Consider the following 21,342-nt stretch of genomic DNA (forward strand, 5'->3'; position numbering starts at 1 on the left):
CACATTTAGGTTTACGTTGTTTAAAATCATCAACTTGAAGAAAAAATGTGCTAGCAGTTAAGGCGCCCATTTAGTTCGCTTCTCTCGCCAAACGGAGCTTTCCTATTGGATTTATCGACGGTGGCCAAACTGCAACAGTACCAGCGGCAAAACGGATAGCTGCCAGAGGTGAGATAACTCATTGCCCTTCGAAGGAACCCTTCTGACACCATTGAACATTAATAACAATAAGACGCTAGGAGGACTGTGAACAAGTGAAATCCAATGCGAATTGTTGTAGGCGACATTTGAAATAGAAAACACATGTATGTACGAGTATGCAGGGCAAACAAAGAACTGGGAATCGGCGTCGTCTTCGTCGTCGTCATCGCCATCGAGGGCATGTCACCCAGTCGTCTGTAATATGACGCCCACAACGGCGGCGGTGCCGTCGGCGGAGGTTACTTCGTGCTCCGTCCGCCGTCCTCCCCGAATTCGGGGACCAAGAATCAGTAATAATTGTTTAGCCACAATAACGAATAACAATAAAACGAAATAATATAGTGCCGAAAAAATGGGAAACCCATAAACCGAAACGACCCACTGCCAAATGCAAATTTGCAGGGCCCAAAACGAAAACAACTGAAAGACTCAATGCTCAAGACTCAAAACTCAAGACTCTCTATAATTATGAAAAGGGAAAAGCAGCAAATCGAATTGCACTTAAAAGTGTCCCCTCTCAGACTCCAAGTCCATCCCAGATTCCAATCCCAGACGCTGTGGTCATCAGCCCCGCGTTTTCCACAGAATCCCCCGCAGTACCCATAAAACAAAAGTCAACGATTGCGTTTGTTTTCTTAATGGTCGTCTCCAGGAATCGGTGGCATTATAGAGCTTTCATTAAGCTGAATCGGTATCCTACGCAAAACTATATTTGAGATTTTCCAAAAGCCATTTTCAAGATATTTTAGTTACTTAGCCATGTTACACATTGCTTTTAAGTTGAAATAACCCTAAATAATATGTTGGTATAGTATTTAAAGTTTCTTGAAGATTTATTAGTTCCGTTATCAGAATAATCTTTTTAAAATTCTTTTTACTATTATTATAAATTTGGAGTAATTTTTTATCACTATTATATTAAACTCGAAATATTTAGGTTCGATTCTTTATAAGTGTCGAAGTGCTAAAAGAAAACCTTTTCTTTTCCGAACCTAGCCTGATTTTAGTATAACCCTTTCTTGTGAAGAAAACACTAAAAAAATGTATGTTACAGTTTGCCCCTTTATGTAGCTAAGAAAAGGAAAGTTGGGCATACAAACTTCCTTTCAAAACATGTCTAGCCAATGGACAACTCTGTCACAGCGAAATGGCAACAGCAAACCCAAGTAGGAGTAACCCAGGGGTCCACAGAAATATCCACATTACTGACCAGACTTCAGACTTCAGACGCGTCTTCAAAATGACCAACGAATGTAGAATATGCAAATTGCGCATAGCTAATTTGCATTTATGACAAAAATAATAACTAATAATCTGGCCGAGAGGCCCCGAGAGGGGGGAAACCGAGACGCAGCTGTATATATGGAAATGGAGGTGGAAGTGGATACGGATACGGGCACCTGGCGACAATGACACACGAGAGATATGCGAGAAATTTACTATAATACTTCCAGGAAGGCAAAAAATAAGTAGAGAGTGCCGACCGAAGGGCGCAAAGCACGGCGAGCAAACAAAACAGCATTCGGCTCGGACATTGGGCATTGGTTGTAGTCGCTGGCCAACAGAAATGACCATGACGGGTCGCCAGCTCCAGCTCCAGCTCCAGCTCCTCCGCTCCTCGACTCCTCAGGTCCACTCCACTGCAAAAGGTGTCGCGCGCCAAGCAAATTAGCGGGTGTGTCCAATTCGACAACGAGCCTTGGGACTCTGGAGGATGTTGGTCCTCCTAAAACTCACATGCTTACTTAAGCACTTTGCAAAATACACATGGAAAATGTCAAAGAAACTTTCAGTAAGAATATATTTCACCAAATGCTACTAAGAAAATCAAGCAAAATATAATACTAATTACCTTAAAGAAGATGATGGCAATATTAAGTAGGAATTTTACACTTTGGAAATCCGGCGGCTTAAATCCAATTATTTAGCAAACTAACAAATTTAAAAACAATATATAAGTATAGATAAACAATTTCATAATTTATGAAGAAATCTCAGTACTATTTAAACCAATATAGACTACAATTTGCACCATGTTCTATTAACTTATTTATCTGTAAAGGATATCATAAACCACAGAAGCCGTCTAGTTTAGGGACACGTAGTGGCAACTATTTTTGCCGAGTGCACACGTAGGTCACACATATGTGCTGGTGTCTTCAATGCCATGTCCCCTTGTCACGTGAAATCAAATCATGCATCACAATTTCACGCTCAATCGCCAATGTAATTGAGCCGCACAGCCGTCCCCGTTCCGATTCCGATTTCGATTCCTTTAAGTGTTTAACAATCCCAGGTTGCGTCCAACTGCCGCCACTATGTCTGCCACAAATCCAATTGGTTGCCCCAGCTCTGCCATGAATCCGGGATCGGTGAGCATTTTTCCGGTCGCCCAGCTTCCGTAAAAACAAAATCGAAGGGGTGGCATTCAAGCGTGGATTGCAGCTGGAGCAACAGTTAGGCCATTTTCACACCCAAAATTGATGTACATTTATATTTATGTAGGGATCTGACGAAATATTTTTCTAATTTTTACAACTATTGGTTAATGGCATAATTTATGCGAGGACACGACCTCTTTGCACTGTGGCACATACTTTGCTCTGCGTTTTCGGCATAGTCCTGGCCACATGTCCTGTGTCCATTGTTTGGATCACGTTCCCGCGCCGATATCGAATCGGTTCGATCTCGGAGGCAACTTTGTTTCCAAGTGAACAGCGTCGTGGAATAGCTGAGATCCTGGATCCATTGTGCTCATCTTAGTCCTTGTCCTTGCCATCCCGCTATCGGATAACAGAGCCCGCATTTCGTCCTCATGTATCTGAATCCTTGGCGCTTCAAACTTGTAAGTTTTTTCTCTTCCCGCAAGAAAGGGTTCGGCGGGACTCCTATTTTTGTGCCGAAAATATGGGAATCTCCGTGTCCAATGTGCACGGGCATGTGTGCATATTATGCCATCATCGAACGTCTTGAGATATGCATCTAGATCTGTGGGCATGTTGGCATGGACAAGTTGAGGGTTGATCGGCGGCTGCCCCTAGGCTTAGCGCATAGAAATATTGCATCTCACACTATTTGCCTCGATTATCATTCCTGGAATACATTCTTCTCTTCATATTTAATTTTCAATTTCAATGAACTTGTGCGGCGTTAATGCTAGTGATTCACTATTGTCAATTATCTGCGGTGAGAGGGACTACAAGTGAAATGAATATTTAAAATTTTTGCACGTTGAGCCGAGATAGTGGAAGATGTTGCAGTTGCAGCAGCAGCAGCGCAGCGACAACACTGCAGCAACAACACTGCGCTGCTGCAGCTGAGGGCAAAATTGTGCTGCGCGTGCAAGAAATTGTAAACGTCATTTGCGATTAGCTCATCGACGCCAGCCAAACAAATAAAAAACAAAGACCGAAAAGAGCCGAAATATTGTAAGACATGAAGAGCTGGCAGCTGACAGAAAAGCATTATCGGCAACGACAACAAATCGGCAACACGTGCCATGGAGCCGGCTGACAAGTGGCCAAAAGATACTCATACTATTCGTGATCGATCAATGAATGAATCGCGTAAAGTCCAAAATGCGATACGATGACAGCCAGTTATGACAAATTTGCCTTTAACCTCTTTTTACGGCAGTGATTTCGGATCTGATTCAACCTAATTTTATATTTAAATAATATTGTTTTGCCTTTTTTGAATGTTTTTACAATAACAAATCTCTGAACATTCTTTAGTTTTTTATTACATTTATTTCGGAGCCCTTTATCCTTTATGATGTTAAAGAAGATTTAAGATATTAGTTACTTTAAATGGAATCATTTCCATTACTTGTTTTAATATTGTATAATATGAATTGGCCAATACTTTGCATTTTATCTACATGTTATAGTTACACTAAACTCGAATAGCAGAACTTGGCTTACAATGGGTTAATGTCGTGCTGATCAGACCCTGCTTATGCACGGTAATATCTGATTCAGGGGTCAAATGTGGGCTTGGATAACATTTATTATAACTGGCGTCGCCCTCCGATTCAACTGAGCTCAGCAAAAGTCGCGAAGAAAGTAAAGTCGCTGCGATTCGGGTGAAATGCAACACTTTTTGCTAACGCCGCACAAGTCATGGTCGCATGTTGGCTATTGTTTGTTTATTTTCACCCAGCATGTGACATTGTCCGCGGCGAAGGCGACATTGAAACCTCCGCTCTGCTCTGCTCTACTCCGCTCCAGAGCTCCAGAGCTCCGGCTCGAGCTCTCCGATCGAAAGCCATCTACGGCGGAGCAGCCAGATAACAGAACACAGAACCCAGTAAGCCCGCTGCAAAAAGCTGAGCGGATCGCTCGCTGGGCAGCGGCGTCGCCGTCGACGGTTGGAGCGTTTTAGTTGCGGTCAGTTTAGTGTTGGATCAAGTCGCACTGCACCCAGTGACCAAGTCGTCGTCGTCGTCGTCGTTGTGTCGTCTTGTTTTTTTTGTGGCCGCCCATTGTCGCGCGCGACGGTTTATGTGGCATAATTTACGATTTCGCGGACCCTTGCAACTTCATCTTGGCCAGCGAATCCCTCAAGCGATGCAGCCTGCACTCCCGGCAGACCGCTTATGAGATGGATCCAAAAAGTAATCATTACCCAAAGGAATTAAACAGTGTTGCACTCGAAGAAATTTGCACTACACCCTTTTTTGGGCAAATATATATTGCCAAAGGACTAAGCAGTGGCTAAATATATTATTGTTATTTTACGGCTTATTGTGTGCTAATTAGCAAACTAAATTGTTTTCACAGTAATTAAATATTTGTATAAAAAAGATTTGCTTGATAGATAGAATAGTTAGCTAAAGGATATTTTATAGCTTAAACTTTTTATCATCATGAGTTTGAGTTTTACACCACAATTTTGATATAAAAGAATCATAGTAACTGACTACATAAAACGAAATTATTATACCAATTTAAAAAAAGTTTAAGTCTTTTAGATAATTCCATTTTATCTAATTTGTTGGTTCAACACTTGAACATTATTTTTTAATGTGTGCTGCAGCTGCACTGTGTTTGTTTTTACTGTGTCTCGGAATTCTTGTTTTTTGACTTTGTTGTTTTTTCCATTTTTTGGTTTTTTTGTTTGCATACGGTAGCCACCGAAAATGATTTGTTTTGTCTGTCCAGGCGACAGGAGTGATGAGGGGGGCAGGGCAGGTTTTGCGACGTCGTTGTTGGGGCAACTGCCTTCGTTTTGTGGCAACGTGCATTGGAATCGCAACTGCAACATATTAAGTATCAATTTCAGTTGTAGTGTTGGAAATATGGAAAGTTTATGAAATGTTTAATTACCAGCAAAGCCTCAGGTATCTAAATCTTTCTGAAATTTAAAGAACAGATGAAGGATTTTATAAAGTGAAAAAAGAATATTTTGATGTACAAGTATAGCTTTTTCTTGATATTACATGTTTGTATTGAGTAATAAAGTTTTTTTTAATTAAGACAAGAGCTCCATTAAATAAAAAAGGATTTCTTTTGGGAATTATACTTTCAAAAAAATATCATTGCGTGATTTTGAGACATCAAATTGTGTTGCCATTACAATTTTATTTGTTTGTCACACTTAATTAGTTTCGTTGAGTACATATTTATGGGTCCCGATTTAGATAAAAGAAATAATTCTCTTTTAGGTTTTTATGGAGGCATTAAAATGTTGAGCATTTCAAAGGGTAACGTCAAATGTTTACGAGCTGTTTAGGAAAGACCCGAATAAAAATGGCGTCCATGTAAAGGGGGAAGCCCCTCTCTCTCTCTCCCCCTCTCTATCTGTCTCTCTCATCCACACAAGGAGCAGCAAGCACCAATACAACCGGAAGTGACAATACTGACATTGAATTTTGACAAGCGGAAGTGCCCAATGTGCGCATGTAGATGCGCACAGGGAAGGTATACAAAAATATATTTAAAAAGAATGAAATAAGAAAAGGAGAAAGCTTAAAACTCGAATGCCAGAAATGTTCGCTAATGGAGTGTAACAGCCCACACACAGACACCTCACACTCGCAATCGCACTCACACTCGCAGAGGGAAACACCCACACAAGCATCGAAAACAAAATGAAACTCAAATAACAATTATTAAGGCGTTGCCAGACAGGCACACACAATACAAACACAACACAAACACAACAATTATGTGCCACTGTGTGTGTGGGCGGAGCGGTGGCGCGATGCGAACTCAAACTGAAGTACAAACACAAGCGTAAGCGTACGTATTACGCACGCACTCACACCAATGCCAGTTCCAGTTTCCAGGCCAAGTCAGCCAATGAGAAAATGTTGTTGCCTGCCTGTTTGTCTGTGCGTGTCTGTGTGTGTTTGCCTGTATTTGTGTAATGCTCGCCGCTCTTCTTCTTCCGCTCTCGCTTGCGCGCACTGTTGTTGTTTGCCGCAGAGGGTGGTTGTTCCCTGTGCGCGAGTGTGTGTGTGAGTGTGTGTAAGTTGTGGAACCCGTTTTCCGCTCCCCTCTTTCGATCCCATAAGCCTGTTACACTGAACAACAGCATTTGAAACAGCCGCAAAAGCAGCGCAGCCGTACTGCAATGGTCGGTGAATGAACCACGCACAGTGTCTTTGGTTTTTCTAATATATGTTTTAAAGTTCTTTAATTCGGTGGCTATAAGGGCTTGGTTTTCAGTGGCACAACCATCTTCAGGGTTTTCTTAGCTTGAAATGATCTGGACTTCTGCGCCATCGAATTGTGTATTTTAACACAGATAAAATACATCTCCAAAACTATGTTATTGTCACAGTTATCACACACAATTATTGTTAATCTTTAACTGAAATAGTTGTTTAAAGTTTTACTGTTTAAAAATCGCCTTGGCATAATTAGTGCAGATTGACTATCAACATTGCGTATACGCCTAGTTGAACAAAAATATCATCAGTTCGATTTTCAGTTTTTTCTTTCTTAATATAATATACATTTTGACCTTGAGTTACATGTAGTAAAATGAGTTAAATGCAGTAAAATATTAAGACGATCCGGTACTGGATTCTTATCAGAAGAAATTGGTTGCAGCATAGTTTTCGACTCAGGTGGCCGAATATTCCACTTTCAACACTCCCAAAGAGAATAAATGCCTTTTTCTGAATTCTTATAAAGACTAAAAACGAATTGTTTTAGAGAACATTCCCTATATATTTATGACCACAATTATGCTGAGCAGATTATTACACTTCCGAAATGCAGCCTCATGATCACGATAAAAAGCAAATCATAAGTGGTGGCTCTATTTATTTATTTTTCATTGAGAATCATATCCCCATGAGAATTATGTTTCACCGACAGGCAATCCCCAACCGCTCAAGTGTCAGCGACCCGAAGGGCATATCTATTTTGGTGCCATGTTCGCCAGCACATGCACCACTGTGCTTCGCTTCTAATGCCTCTAAAATGCTACCTGGGGAATGGGAGTCGATATGGGATTGGGAAAGGGACTGAGACACCATTTTCTTGCGCTCTTAATGCTGTATTGCTGTATTTCCCGCCCTGTGTTTGTGTGCGAGTGTGTGTTTGTTTGCCAGTGTGAGTGCCGTGTGCCTTGGATTGTTTCCTGTGCTCGTTTGTCGTATTTCTGGTCTCGTCTAGGATTTGATGCTTTTTAAATTCTTTTGTCTCGTACATTTTTTGTTGATGATTGTTCTGTGTATGTTGCACGTTGGGGGGTTTGTCTTTTCTCTGGGGGTGTTTGTTCTGCTTCCTCTTCTTGCTCCTCAGCATCGGTGAGTGTTTATCTTGGGTGTAAGTGTGGGTGCCGTCCTGTGTGTGTGCGTACATATGTGTGTGCGTGTTTGACTTCTAGTGAGGAAATCCGCTTAATGCTGTAATTTTGCTGCGCTGTACAAACGAACACGTCAACTTTGATAGTGTAACCGTTTTTAAGCAAAGCAAATGTGGAGATTCCTTCAACTCTTCATGCTGATATGAGTTAAAAATACCCCTTGAAGCATTTACATTCTTGAAATTAGTTACTCTGTACTGCAACCTTATACTTTGTTCTATAATATTTCGTGTACGAAAAGTGCAAACTTGTTTAACGATAAGAAATGAGGGTTTCTTCCGATTTCTTTTTCGTTAAGAGATAAAAATCAGAAGATCATTCTTTGAACAAAAAGATACTTTTTACTGTTTATTTATTTTTCATCATAAGAATGATATTTAAATGATTGCCGTATAGAACAAGATATCTGAATCTTCCTGAGCTCTTTATAATCTCTTGACCAAAATATTTTAACCAGAGATTAATTTATGGGCCAATTAGTCACAAGCAGTTTATCTGAGAAGGAAAATAAAAGAAACGCCTCATAAAGCCACTTAAACCCTAGGTGAAAACACAAAAATCCCCCCATTTCAACACTATTTTTGGGGTAACCAACTAATTACGTGGACTTAGAAGGTCTTTAGCACCTACACTTCTTTGGGGATTTCATTTTGGGGGAGGAATACTCCATTTCTCCCGCCAATCATCCCTTAAAAATCATTGGTTAAACTATTTTTGGGCGTTTGCCTTGAATTTAAAGCGAAAAGTGTCGTAAATTTCAAGGTAAGCTTGCCGCTCTGAAATAAAAAGTAATTCTATACACATAAGCAAAATGTATATGGCGGTGCTTATGTATTTTCCAAGTAGATACATTCAATTTGCTCCATTTAACTTAATATTCGCATTTAAAATTCAAAAAATGTTTTTAAAAGTAATTCAATTAATTGAAAACTATAGTTTTTGCTTACATAAAACGGTTCCACAATGGAATGTTAATGCCTTGTCGGTATATAAATTGCTATATATATGCAGTCGCCTTTGTGTATACCCATAGGTATCTAATGAAACGTGATTTTCTCTAAAACGTGACTTTGTATTGATTTTTCTCCAACCATACTTTTGTTTCATTTTACACCAAAGCGTAAGACTGAACCACAGTGTTGCTGTTGTAGTTGTAGTTGCTTCTGTTGTTTTTCTCTTTTATTGCCGCCGTTTTTTGTTTTTGCCGTTTTTATTGCAGCGGAAAATTGGTATCGTCAACTGCTAAATGAATACGCAGTAGATTGGCTTCCGAACCATTTCGATATGATTTTATTACTGTCATTAATAGCGAAATGGCGGAACGACGATTCCCAGAAGTTTATAAGCGGCGGAAGCCACTTTTTTGTGGAAACGTTATTATTTATTTGATTATATAATCCATTGAATTTAACTTGATTCACTTAGGGTAATGTTAAATATTCAAAAGCAATGCCTTCTTGTCAAAATAGGGTTTTTAAAGCGATAAAGTAATTATTGGAAATATTTTCATTGTTATAATAATAATCCTTGCCGTGAAAGAAGCAAACATAAAGATTGTAATATTATATTATATGTAAATAAATAATTATAGTTTTAAGCATTTAGTAGGTAGGTATTACCCCTTCTTGGGTGAATATATCTTAAGTTAATGTGCTCGCAACTTGTTACCCGCACTCCCCTGCTCCACTTGGTGGGCTTATGTGTGTAACGTGTTTGCACTCCTTTCATGTTGGTCTATTTGCCGGAATCACACTCCCCGTGGATATTTGCTCAGCGTCCACCATCAGCGATGGTAGTCGGTTTCCAGGTTCGTCCGGACTCATTGTTGTTCCACTGCTGCTGGTGTTTTGGAGCAAACTCGAAATCAAATTCAAATTCAAATTTATGGTGAACATCACGTACGGCCGACGACCGACAATGACAACAATGGATGGCGGTTCGGTTGGAAGTCCAGCTCCGGTTTCGATTCTGATTCCTATTCCTATTCCGATTCCTATACCGAATGCGATGGAATGGACTGGCTGCACCTTGGAGAGCAAGTGATAATGGAGGTGTTTGGGTATTTGCGCGTAGGTGAGGTCGGACATATCTATGTACATATACCATACTCATACTTATAGTACCATACATACATACATATGTGGTGTGTACAGATTCGAGGCCTCGAGTTATGATTATCGATTTGACCCTTGGAAGTTGGTAGTCTGTAGCTGCTGTGCAACACATTTTGACTTGTTTGATTTTCCGAGAGGAGGGGGATTGCTGCTTTTCGTATTGTTCTATGGTTGATGGCCTATGGGGGCCCATCGGCCATTTGGTTGCAAGTTTGTATTGTTGATCGATTTTACGTGATATTTCCGAGATTTTCCGTATTTATAGCTTGGCTGCTCCTGGTACACATTTCGCTGCTGCCGTATTTGTTGCTCCCCTCTCTGTTGTTGTTGTTGTACATATATATATATTTTTTTATTCCATTCGAAAGTTTACTTTCGCATTTTGAACGCCTCATCGCTTTGCGTATTTGCCCTGGCTATTTGAACGCCCCCATCCACTTCACTTTTCCCCCCGGAAAGCCCCAAATAATTCCAAACTGGATGCGGCAGCTCTCGTTTATGTTTGTTGAGCAAATACAAACACAAATACGAGTACAAACACAAACAGGAATAAAATACATGCATAATTATTTTTGAAAATATAGTGTAATGAAAGCAGTGATTATGATGTGCTGGTTGATTATTATTACGATTATGGCTTCGGTCGGACGGATCGATTTGGCTGCGTTTTATTTGCTTTCACTTCGCCGCTCCCCAATTTCCACATTTGTTTGCCTTGGTTGTGTTTTATTTCTGATTTACGGTTAAGTTCATGCAAAATAATTTGCCCGATTAATGTTAAATAAAATCCACATTGGGTGGCACAGCATCAATTTACAAACAAAAACATTTGCTGTTCAAACTGCATTTGCAACTGATGCACGACTATAGGGATTAATATTTATTCTGTTGCCTTTTACACGGCATTTTAAAATCTGCCTTCCTTTACACCGATGCGTAATTTGAAAATTAATTTGTGCAAATAGCTCGTTTTTTCTAGTGATTTAAGGGAATAAATACACAGTAAATTTAATAAACATTTTGGGAAGCTTATAGAATTTTGCTTGTAACTAATTTATCTTCTTAACATTTTGGTATTCGATGTTTTGCAATATTCAAGATTTAGCTTGAACAAAAGCTGATTCTATGATTTATTTCACTTAAACTCTTGATTATACATATTTTAAGTTCACTCTCTTATATTATTAAAACTTTATTTTTATACATAATATATAATGATTTTAGTCTAGAACGACAGAAGTATTTTTCTGCTTTAACAATGACCTAAACTCCATTTTAAAGCTTAAGTTCGTGTAAATATCTTTTGATGCTGGAGCGACAGAAGACGATTATTTCTCCGAATCTGGGAATCCTGCCCGCCATCTTTGCTTAATTCCTTGCTCATAAACCATTATGCTAATCAATAGGCCGTTCTTTGCATAATTTAGGGCGCCATAAAAGGGCCAATTGCCAACTTAACGGGGGCAAAAGCAGCGACAACTGTGCGCAATTAGCGGATTTGGGCGACCAAAAACAAAGCCAACGCTGGTGTTGTTGTTGCTGTGACCGTCGTTACTTGTTATTGCAGGCAATTAAAAACGCACGCCCAACACCCTCGAACACCCCAAACACACACACACACACATACAGACACACACACCCCTCGGATTGCATAAACTTTTGTTTGATAATGTTAAAGTGCCGCGCAAACAAATCAAAAAGCATATTGAAATTGGGTTAATGTACGGATACGGAGGCAACCAGTCCGGATGCGAGTCCGTATCCACATCCACATCCAGTTGGCCTGGTCTGGTCTGGTATGGTCTGGTCTGGTGGTGTCCTTAGCCGCTGTTTGCTTTACGGGTTTTAATCCGAAAATTAAGCGCGAGCTGAGCATTAAAATTGCGACCCATTCCGAGGGAGGTTGCCCCTTCAGCGACCGACGCCGACTGTTGTTTCAAGATAAAAACTTCATGTGCGTTGGAAAAACACACGGGAAAAGGGCAAGGGACCGCAAGTGTGGGGGGTGGGTGGAAAAAGTGCACAGAGAAAAAAGTTGTGGAACTGTGGATAATCTTAAAATATTCCATTTTATATATGTGCCTTGCAATTGGGTGCCATTTTAGTTGATTTTGATATTTTTATTGGTGATAGCAATGGTTCTTTTTGTTCCAGCTAAATACTTTATAATTTTATTAAAAATGTTATATGTAGTTTTATTTGTGGCATAGTTCTAAAAAGAAACAGCATGTTTATTAGATTTCATCAAGAATTCATCAAGGCTTTACCTTAATTTTAATGGAATGAGTTTCATTGAACCAACTCAGATCCTACAAAGTAATTGTTTAATCTTTCATACAATCATCGGATACTTCATTCGTAAATAATTTTTCGAGTGCTGGAACATTTTGGCAGGAACAGGAGCAGAGCTCTTATCGTGTGGCCCCGGCATATGTTACGCACATTTACAGCGTATGGCGATTTTCCGCTTTCCACGGCCACGGCCACAGCTTCCCACCTGATAGCTCTGAGGAAGGATCGGAATGTGTGGGAATCTCAGTGAGGTGCCGGTAGGAGTGCCTGGCCTGGTAGGTAAGCCTGGCCGCCTCGCAAGTTTCTCACACTTCCAGGACATGTGCTGCTTTTTTGCTGTTTTTCCCCGACTGGTTATCAATTGGCCGATTGGAAATTCCCGGCTGGCGATGCGCTAGCGTGAGAACGTGAGCTGCGAGCACCGGGTTTTTAGCATATCCGTACCTGTGGCTCGTCCTGATGGGAAACGAGCAGCAGGATCGGTCATAGCCCGTCGGATGCAGGATGCAGGATATAGGTTATAGGGTATGGGTATGTAGGATGCAGGCGCTGTTGCGCCTCGCCCGCAACACCCACATTAGCATCGGACCAGCGTCCAGTGTCCTGTTAATTGCTTTATGGACTCTCCAGTATCCGCTGCGTGGGAATCTTGCTCATCCTACCTGTTACTGTTCCCATGACACACCATCCTCCGCTCCTCTTCATGTGGAACTCTCTAGTTCAAGTTCAGTGTGAATATTTGTGTTGACTTTATTTTTAAACTTTTAGCCATTCGTTGTTAGTCTGCTGTTTGCCTGTAACCAGATTAAGGTCAAGTTGGTTGGATGGGCTGGGATTCGGCTCGAGATCCGGTTCATTGAGTTGCCATTCGAGGCATGAGTCGCACTTTTATACGCTTTCCGGGAAAAGGGCGTTAAAGTGCTGGCGAATTGAGTTTCTGTGGCATGAAAGGGGAACTTTCGTAGCCTTAGGATTTATTTATATGGTTGTAAAAAAAACTTTCGAATGGGAATTTATTTGGGCGTATTTCTATAAAATGCGAAATTTCGACCTCAATTTATGAACAGAAAATGTGGCATTTATATATTGACTTCATTTGATTTCTATAATACTAGCAGCATCATGTTTAACATCTAAAAAATTAAAGATGTACACTTATCACTATGATCTCATATTTCTCATATCCAGAACTGAGATTACGGAAACAAACGCTGATATATCAATGGCATATTCCCGTATTTATGGCTATATGAAATACTGTAATGCTCGCTTGGAATAATAGCTTATATCCTGAATAATTTTGACCCACTTACGGCTCGTAAACTATCCTATTAAACGGATTTGGCAGCATATGATACTCAACCCTCTGGCCGACTCCTGTCCGTATTTTGTCCGCATTTTGTCCGCGAGTCGAGTCATTTATGGCAATCGCGGCCTAAATGGGAACGCCTCAGTTTTCCCCTATTTCCCCTGGCATTTCCACTTTTCCACAGAGGCAGGGAAGCAACCTCACTTCAGACGTGCATGTTGGCACATTTGCGTTGCGGATTAGCGCGGAATACTCTTTAGGATTATGATCGTTGGGCAAATCTGTTGCTCCTGCGAATGCGTAACGGATGTCGACAATTCCCTCAATCTCTGACTTTTGACAAATGTTTCATTTCTTGATGGTGAATGGACGCCAAGCACCATCAATACAAAGGGAACATTTTATTGCAGTCTTTGATTTAATATTTTTTTACATTTTTTATCTTAACGCAGCTAGACTATAGTTACACTTTTGTGAATATTATATAGCTTTAGCTCCTTAAAACATTCAATTTGACCTTCAATTTGACGTCTGATTGACTTGCATATCTAACATTTTTGCAGTGCAATTGGGTGCAAATTAGCGGCAAAAGTAAAAACATTGAGATACGTGACCTATGTCAATAAACTTGTATTTACGTGCGAATTCCAGCCATTCGGTACATTTGGGTAAATGGCCGAGTTCTTTAAAAGTGCCAGAAAAAGTGCCTCAATGGAAAATAAAGCAGCAGGAGTCCCAATGGCTTAGATTTTGCCAAAACTGCGCCAAAATCACGTTCGGAAACTATCAATGGCAGGATTCGGGCTGTGGGTCATCCTCATCCAGGATGTGGATGGCAGTGCGAGTGTGAGTGTGAGTGTATGGTGCACATAGATTTCGCCAGCTCCTAAACTCTCGTTTTGTGTGGCAGTGTGCGTGGGACATCATTTGAGTATTATGTACGAGTATGTGCTCGCACAGACACCGGAATATACATATATGTATGTGTGCATATACATAGATATAAGTGAAACTCCTGCGGTCGGCAAAAGTCAACCTGTTGAATGCAGGAGTCACTTCGAGTGAGATGGCAGCTATTTGCGTTTCGCCATTCAGCAAAAAGGATCTGGGCGAATTAGTAACAGTGCAAAAGTGCAAAAGTCAATTGCCCCGGGAGAACAGGTAAAAATGCAGTGCAGCCAATGGCAGGTTGTTTTCCCAGGATCAGGTAGCAGATCCTTTTCGGGATCAGTTGGGAAACTGTTAAAACTGCTCGTCCTGGTGGAAGGCGGCTCAGTTGCAAACAGGTGATTGCAGGGATATGAGCAAGTGCTGAGGAAGTGCTCGCAACAGTTTCAAAGCAGGATCTTTAGAAAAGGATATTTATATTTTCAAGATGACAAACCATCGGCGAGTGCGCAAGGATTGCTATGAGAGCAGATTACATGGTCGGTTGTGGTCTTTGGCAACGCAATATTCATACTTTATTTTCGTTGTTTCTTCTTACCAACTTTCCCTTCTTTTACTGAACATGCTGTTTCGTTTTTTTCGATTTTTGCAGATATAGCCAAAACGTGTGCCATGAAGGAGAAAAGCAAAAATGCGGCACGCACGCGACGTGAAAAGGAAAACACGGAATTCTGCGAATTGGCCAAATTACTGCCGCTGCCAGCGGCGATTACTTCGCAACTGGACAAGGCCTCCGTCATCCGGCTGACCACATCGTATTTGAAAATGCGCCAAGTCTTTCCCGATGGTAAGTTCATTCGGAAAATCGGAAAATCGGAAATCGCCCATATTCGATGCGATTCGTAGCGACGAATACTCCTGGGGAAAACTCACTTGATTGGCGCTCAATTTGTCGCCGCTCTTGGCTTTTCATCTCGTGTGAAATGCGCCTTGCGGCTACGGCAAATGATGCGGAATGTTTGACAGCCACGCGACCGACACGCTCATTATAATCCAAGCTCGACGTGTCCTCGCAGCAGGACATGCTCCTTTGTTTTCACTTTAACTCCAATGTACTTGCAATGATTTCATTTCATTCCGTTTCGCGCTGCCAGTTTTCAAGTTTAAACGGCTATGTTTGTTTAAAGCATATGTTACCGGGCATCGGACGGGGAAGCGGGGAAACGGGGAACCAGGGAAATAGCACTCAACAATGGGCAGACAATAAACAGCAGGCAGGATGAAGTGGGCGGCTGGTTGGGGTTGGCCAAAACACAATGGCGGCTGTTGTTTCACTCAAAGAGCAGCGAGGAACGAGCAGCGAGAGCCGCACTGGAAAACCGATCTCCCCTCGCCACCCCCCCTGAAATTTTCCCAACTTTTCTCCACCGCCCATGTGAGTGTGCGCCACCGAGATTTTCTGAGATTTCTGCTGACAAAGAGGGTTGCTCGAGAAGTGGGTGGGTGGGTGGTTGGTTGGTTGTAGCTCCCATTGTTGCCGCACCGTTTTGTGCTTTTCTTTTCTGCCTTTATTGAAATAATTATTTTAATAATAGGCAACAAACAACGAGATCCGGACGGGCCAAGGAAGTGCCAGTGCTATTATATACCTCACAATACATGTAGTATACATGCTATGGTGCGAACTCTCCGAGAATCGGGGGTGGGCCAGTGGGTGGACTGGTTGACTGGTGGACTGGTGGAATGGTGGACTGTGAATGGGCCACCCGCTCGATGACTTTAATTGGGAATAATATTTAGACGTCAGCAGTGGCAAGTAGGGCGTGTGCTGGTGCCTCTGCCTCTGCCACTGCTACTGCTGGTGGGAATTGTGCGAATTAAGATACTTCCAGCGGATGACAAACAATTAATTCAGGACTTTAAGAAGCGGGAGCTTGACATGAAACGGAATCGTAATCAGGAACGCAATATAATTAGATTTATTGAGTAGCACGATCTTCTAGCATTAGTTACATAAAGCGTTGCTCAAGTTCCATAAGTAAAGTTTCAAATACTATGTTTTATATATGAAACTAGATAATGTCAAAGTTTAGTTACAGCCAATCATATGTTTTAATTGATTTCATCAAGGCATTAGATATTATTTGTGCGTGTTGCAAGGAGATTTTTCCCAAGCATCTTTTACAAATATGAATCTTGTTTTTCAGGCCTTGGCGAAGCCTGGGGCTCCTCGCCCGCCATGCAACGCGGTGCCACCATCAAGGAGCTGGGCTCCCATCTGCTGCAGACGCTGGACGGATTCATCTTCGTGGTGGCTCCGGATGGCAAAATCATGTACATCTCGGAAACGGCCTCCGTGCACTTGGGGCTCAGTCAGGTGAGTGTCGTTGGATCTCTTGTCCTGATTTATGCGCATAATTTGCCGGGCCACCTGAATTTGCCTTTTTGTATCCTGGCCACCACTTACCACTTACCACTTGCATTTGCAAGTCAATGGGCCTGGGTGCAGGAAGCCCAAGTGTTGTGGCTTCGGAAAAGACGATTCATTTGCATTTGCCCACTAATTGGCACTCAGTGCTGGTGGGGAAAATTTACATAGCTCCAGTTGTTCTCAACTTAACATTTGCATCAGTATAGGGTATATCTTAAAGTTAAAGCGCAACAAATATAAAAATATAATGCTAATATGTAATATTAATATTTAATGGCTTATTTGTTTGTTTTCAACCAGGTTGAGCTGACGGGCAACTCGATATTCGAGTACATTCACAACTACGATCAGGACGAGATGAACGCCATTTTGTCGCTGCATCCGCACATCAACCAGCATCCAGTGAGTAGATCCCGACTTCGCACAGAGTCCTTTGAAGCATTTGAAAATGTTTGCCCTCTCTCTCTCTCTCTCTCCATCTCTGCATCTCTCTCTCTCTGTTTCTCTGTGCCATGCATCCATCCTACTCTGACTTGTACTCACGCCACAGGCCGCCTTTCTCAACTCCCTACAGCTCGCCCAGACGCACACGCCCATCGGCAGTCCCAATGGCGTCCAGCACCCATCCGCCTACGACCACGATCGCGGGTCGCACACCATCGAGATCGAGAAGACCTTCTTCCTGCGCATGAAGTGCGTCCTGGCCAAGAGGAACGCGGGCCTCACCACCTCCGGATTCAAGGTAATGCATTCTATATACACTCCTTTCCTTCAAGCGGATGGCTTATCCTTGTGTTACCTTATTACTTGGTTTTAGGTGATACACTGCTCCGGCTATCTGAAGGCTCGCATCTATCCCGACCGCGGGGATGGACAGGGCAGCCTCATCCAGAATCTCGGCCTGGTGGCCGTCGGTCACTCGCTGCCTTCATCCGCCATCACGGAAATCAAGCTGCACCAGAACATGTTCATGTTCCGGGCCAAGCTGGACATGAAGCTCATCTTCTTCGATGCACGGTAAGCGTCCACTTCATCTAAGCACAAATATTATATATGAATAGTTATTTTCTTCATATGTCTTATCACTTGGCATTGAAACGCTGTCAAGAAATTCTTATAAATATTACAACTTTGTTTCATTAGAAGTAAGTGCTGACTTTTGTCTCTGTAGACTGCAGCTTTCACAACACCATTTTTCTCACTGCATTCGAAAGTAGCCTTTGTCCCGAAAGTATCCGTTGTCTGTTTGCCGTATATTCGACACTAGGCAAATATTTAAACGGGCCGCAGAATTCGTTTTTTACACCACGATAAAAAGTACCAGCAGACGCCCCCAAAAAGATAATGTTTTCCGAGTGGCAGAAAACAAAAAAGAATCGAGTAGGAAAAGGGAAATGTAAGCAAGGCGCTGGCGACATGACAAAAGGAAAAACAAATCATTTCCCTCTTGAGCTTGATTCTCCTTTGTCCCTGTGTGTGTGCCTCTGTGTGTGTGTGTGTAAGTGCCTGGCGGGCCAAAAAACCAGCCCACTTTGTCTGACATTATTGTCACTCAATTACCCTCATGATGCCACAGCATATTGCCATCCTATTCTGGCGCCCTCGCACTTTCGCAGCGAACAACCCCAAAGTGGTGAGCGGAAATCAGCCCCTTTTTCGCCGCTTTTTTGTTTTTTGTTTTCTGTTTTCTGTTTTTCCTGCATAATTGAATTGGAGTCGGCGAAAGTAAACCAGCCGCATAAAACACCATAGCCAGCAACAAAGGCAACACCAATGACCATTCACTGTTTAAATAAGCGAGCGAAACTGTTGCCCTCGACCTCGAAACTTATCCCCATGCTCATCCTTTCGCCTGTTTATTTGCTTACAGCGTATCGCAGCTAACCGGATACGAGCCGCAGGACCTCATCGAGAAGACCCTGTATCAGTACATCCACGCCGCGGACATCATGGCCATGCGCTGCTCCCACCAAATCCGTAAGTAAACTCGACCCTATCCACTGCAACACCTTGAACACTGAGTGCAAATCGTCAGCGACAAGGAAATGTAATTTGTGGTTCTGTGTACCTCATTCTCATCGATTATGTTTCCTTTCCCTTTCCCCTTCCTCAACAGTGCTGTACAAAGGACAAGTGACCACCAAATACTACCGCTTCCTCACCAAAGGCGGCGGCTGGGTGTGGGTGCAGTCGTACGCGACCCTGGTGCACAACTCGCGATCCTCGCGAGAAGTGTTCATCGTGAGCGTGAACTACGTGCTGAGCGAACGAGAGGTGAAAGACTTGGTGCTGAACGAGATTCAGACGGGCGTTGTGAAGCGGGAGCCCATCTCGCCGGCGGCTCAAGCGGCACAGGCGGCACAAGCGGCACAGGCGGTGCAGGCGGCACAAGCGGCTCAAGCGGCTCAAGCGGCACAAGCGGCACAAGCGGCCCAGGCGGCACATGCGGCGCAAGCGGTGCAGGCCCAGGTGGTGGTGGTGCCCCAGCAGTCGGTGGTGGTGCAGCCGCAGTGCGCCGGAGCAACGGGTCAGCCGGTAGGTCCCGGAACGCCAGTAAGTCTGGCCCTCAGCGCGAGTCCCAAGCTGGATCCCTACTTCGAGCCGGAGCTGCCGCTGCAGCCGTCCGTTACGCCCGTGCCCCCAACGAATAACAGCAGTAGTAGTAGCAACAATAACAACGGCGTGTGGCACCACCACCATGTGCAACAGCAGCAGCAGCAGCAACAGCAGTCCGGGAGCATGGATCACGATAGCCTGAGCTACACGCAGCTCTATCCGCCGCTGAACGACCTGGTGGTGAGCTCGAGCAGCAGTGTGGGAGGTGGCACCGCCTCGAGTGCGGGCGGTGGATCCAGTGCGTCGGCCTCGTCCTCCGGCGTTTACTCGACGGAGATGCAGTATCCGGACACGACCACCGGCAATCTGTACTACAATAACAACAATCACTACTACTACGACTTCGATGCCACGGTGGATGTGGCCACCTCGATGATCCGGCCATTCTCGGCCAACTCGAACAGCTGCTCGAGCAGCTCGGAGAGCGAAAGGCAGCTGTCCACCGGAAACGCGTCCATTGTGAATGAGACATCGCCCTCGCAGACGACCTACAGCGATCTGAGCCACAACTTCGAGCTGAGCTACTTCTCCGACAACAGTTCGCAGCAGCATCAGCACCAGCAGCAGCAGCAGCACCTGATGGAGCAGCAGCACCTGCAATACCAATACGCCACCTGGTGATCCTAAGTGTAAATACCAAAAGTCGGACGACGAGCCTTGACTGCTACTGTACTGTACTGTTGTTTATAAAACGTCGACTGCCCCCCTCCCCTCCCTGCCCCCATCCGTTGCAATGTTATATACACCTCTGAGTTCTCAGTTTAAAATTGTAATAATTGTAATATGTGGCTGAGCCACACACCATCTGAATTTCTAGACCTCCACCACGCCCCTTTATTTATTGAATACCCATGCATCCCCGATACGATGTGCATCGTGTTACTTGTGCAGTGTAAAGTTACAAAGAGAGAAGGATGCAAAGTGCAAGCGAGTTAAGAGTCAAAGAAAGAAATACGGAATGATCCTTGTTAACAAATGCAAAAGCAAATACAAATTCTATAATAAATAGTCGTAAGGCCTAACTGTAAACTGTTCATACAAACTAACTTAAATTAATTGCACATACTTACACTTAACTATATCGTAAAGCGCATACACTTGGCCCCCATAATCATGCATATATAGGATCTACGAATATATATCCATGTATATAACTATGCGATAATGTGTAAATAGTGCTGGGTCCGCTCCACTATGCAGATAACGAATATGATCTTCATAAGTCAAGTAAATAATTGTAAATGTAAAACGGATTATTATCGAGAATTTTTCTAATTTGAATAAACAAATTATTACGTGGGTGAACAATAAAAATAGAGCAAGAGTTCGATTTTTTCAATAAGCGCCGCTGGAAGCCTCTAGAGTTATTATTTAATTTAGTAATCTTGCTTTACAAATAAAATGTTGATTTCAAAAATTAGCCCTTTCATCTGTTTCCTTATTCTTTATTTTGAATTGTACACATTATGTATTTCAGACAAAAATTGGATTGAAAAACGTAGTTTTTAAATAACGTAGGGTCCACTGAGCATGATGTCGTCATGTAGCTTGATGCTGCTGAAGTCACTATACAAGACTATGCAACAAGATTCTCGGATTGGGCCATGCGCTGGAATATTGGATTTACTTATTAAATATTTCTACACTCCTAAGCGAAACACAACACCAGC

At 42.7% G+C, this 21,342-nt stretch overlaps 1 protein-coding gene across 3 annotated transcripts; it reads left to right on the forward strand.

Annotated features, from left to right (window-relative positions):
• Nucleotides 1–51: 51 nt before the first annotated feature.
• On the forward strand, nucleotides 52–21,022 carry LOC122620010 (protein single-minded). Of its 3 annotated transcripts, none has more exons than XM_043797274.1 (8): nucleotides 52–168; nucleotides 15,278–15,472; nucleotides 16,833–17,002; nucleotides 17,357–17,458; nucleotides 17,607–17,798; nucleotides 17,874–18,073; nucleotides 18,927–19,033; nucleotides 19,173–21,022. In XM_043797274.1, the coding sequence occupies exons 2-8, from the start codon at nucleotides 15,298–15,300 to the stop codon at nucleotides 20,291–20,293; spliced, it is 2,067 nt and encodes a 688-aa protein (XP_043653209.1). In that variant the 5' UTR covers nucleotides 52–168; nucleotides 15,278–15,297; the 3' UTR covers nucleotides 20,294–21,022. The 3 variants fall into 3 exon arrangements, with proteins under 3 accessions (XP_043653209.1, XP_043653207.1, XP_043653208.1); XM_043797272.1 differs by lacking the exon at nucleotides 52–168 and adding an exon at nucleotides 4,584–4,816; XM_043797273.1 differs by lacking the exon at nucleotides 52–168 and adding an exon at nucleotides 4,584–4,816 and having other exon boundaries at nucleotides 17,631–17,798.
• The last annotated feature ends 320 nt before the right edge of the window (nucleotides 21,023–21,342 follow it).

This window comes from Drosophila teissieri, chromosome 3R, assembly GCF_016746235.2.
Source record: "Drosophila teissieri strain GT53w chromosome 3R, Prin_Dtei_1.1, whole genome shotgun sequence".
Classification (NCBI taxonomy): Eukaryota; Metazoa; Arthropoda; class Insecta; order Diptera; family Drosophilidae; genus Drosophila; species Drosophila teissieri.

Excerpts from the sequence above, each read along its gene's own strand:
- LOC122620010 (XM_043797272.1), top strand. Across the intron at positions 15,473-16,832 it reads GCGCCAAGTCTTTCCCGATG|GCCTTGGCGAAGCCTGGGGC; the intron begins GTAAGTTCATTC and ends CTTGTTTTTCAG. Across the intron at positions 17,799-17,873 it reads TCACCACCTCCGGATTCAAG|GTGATACACTGCTCCGGCTA; the intron begins GTAATGCATTCT and ends ACTTGGTTTTAG.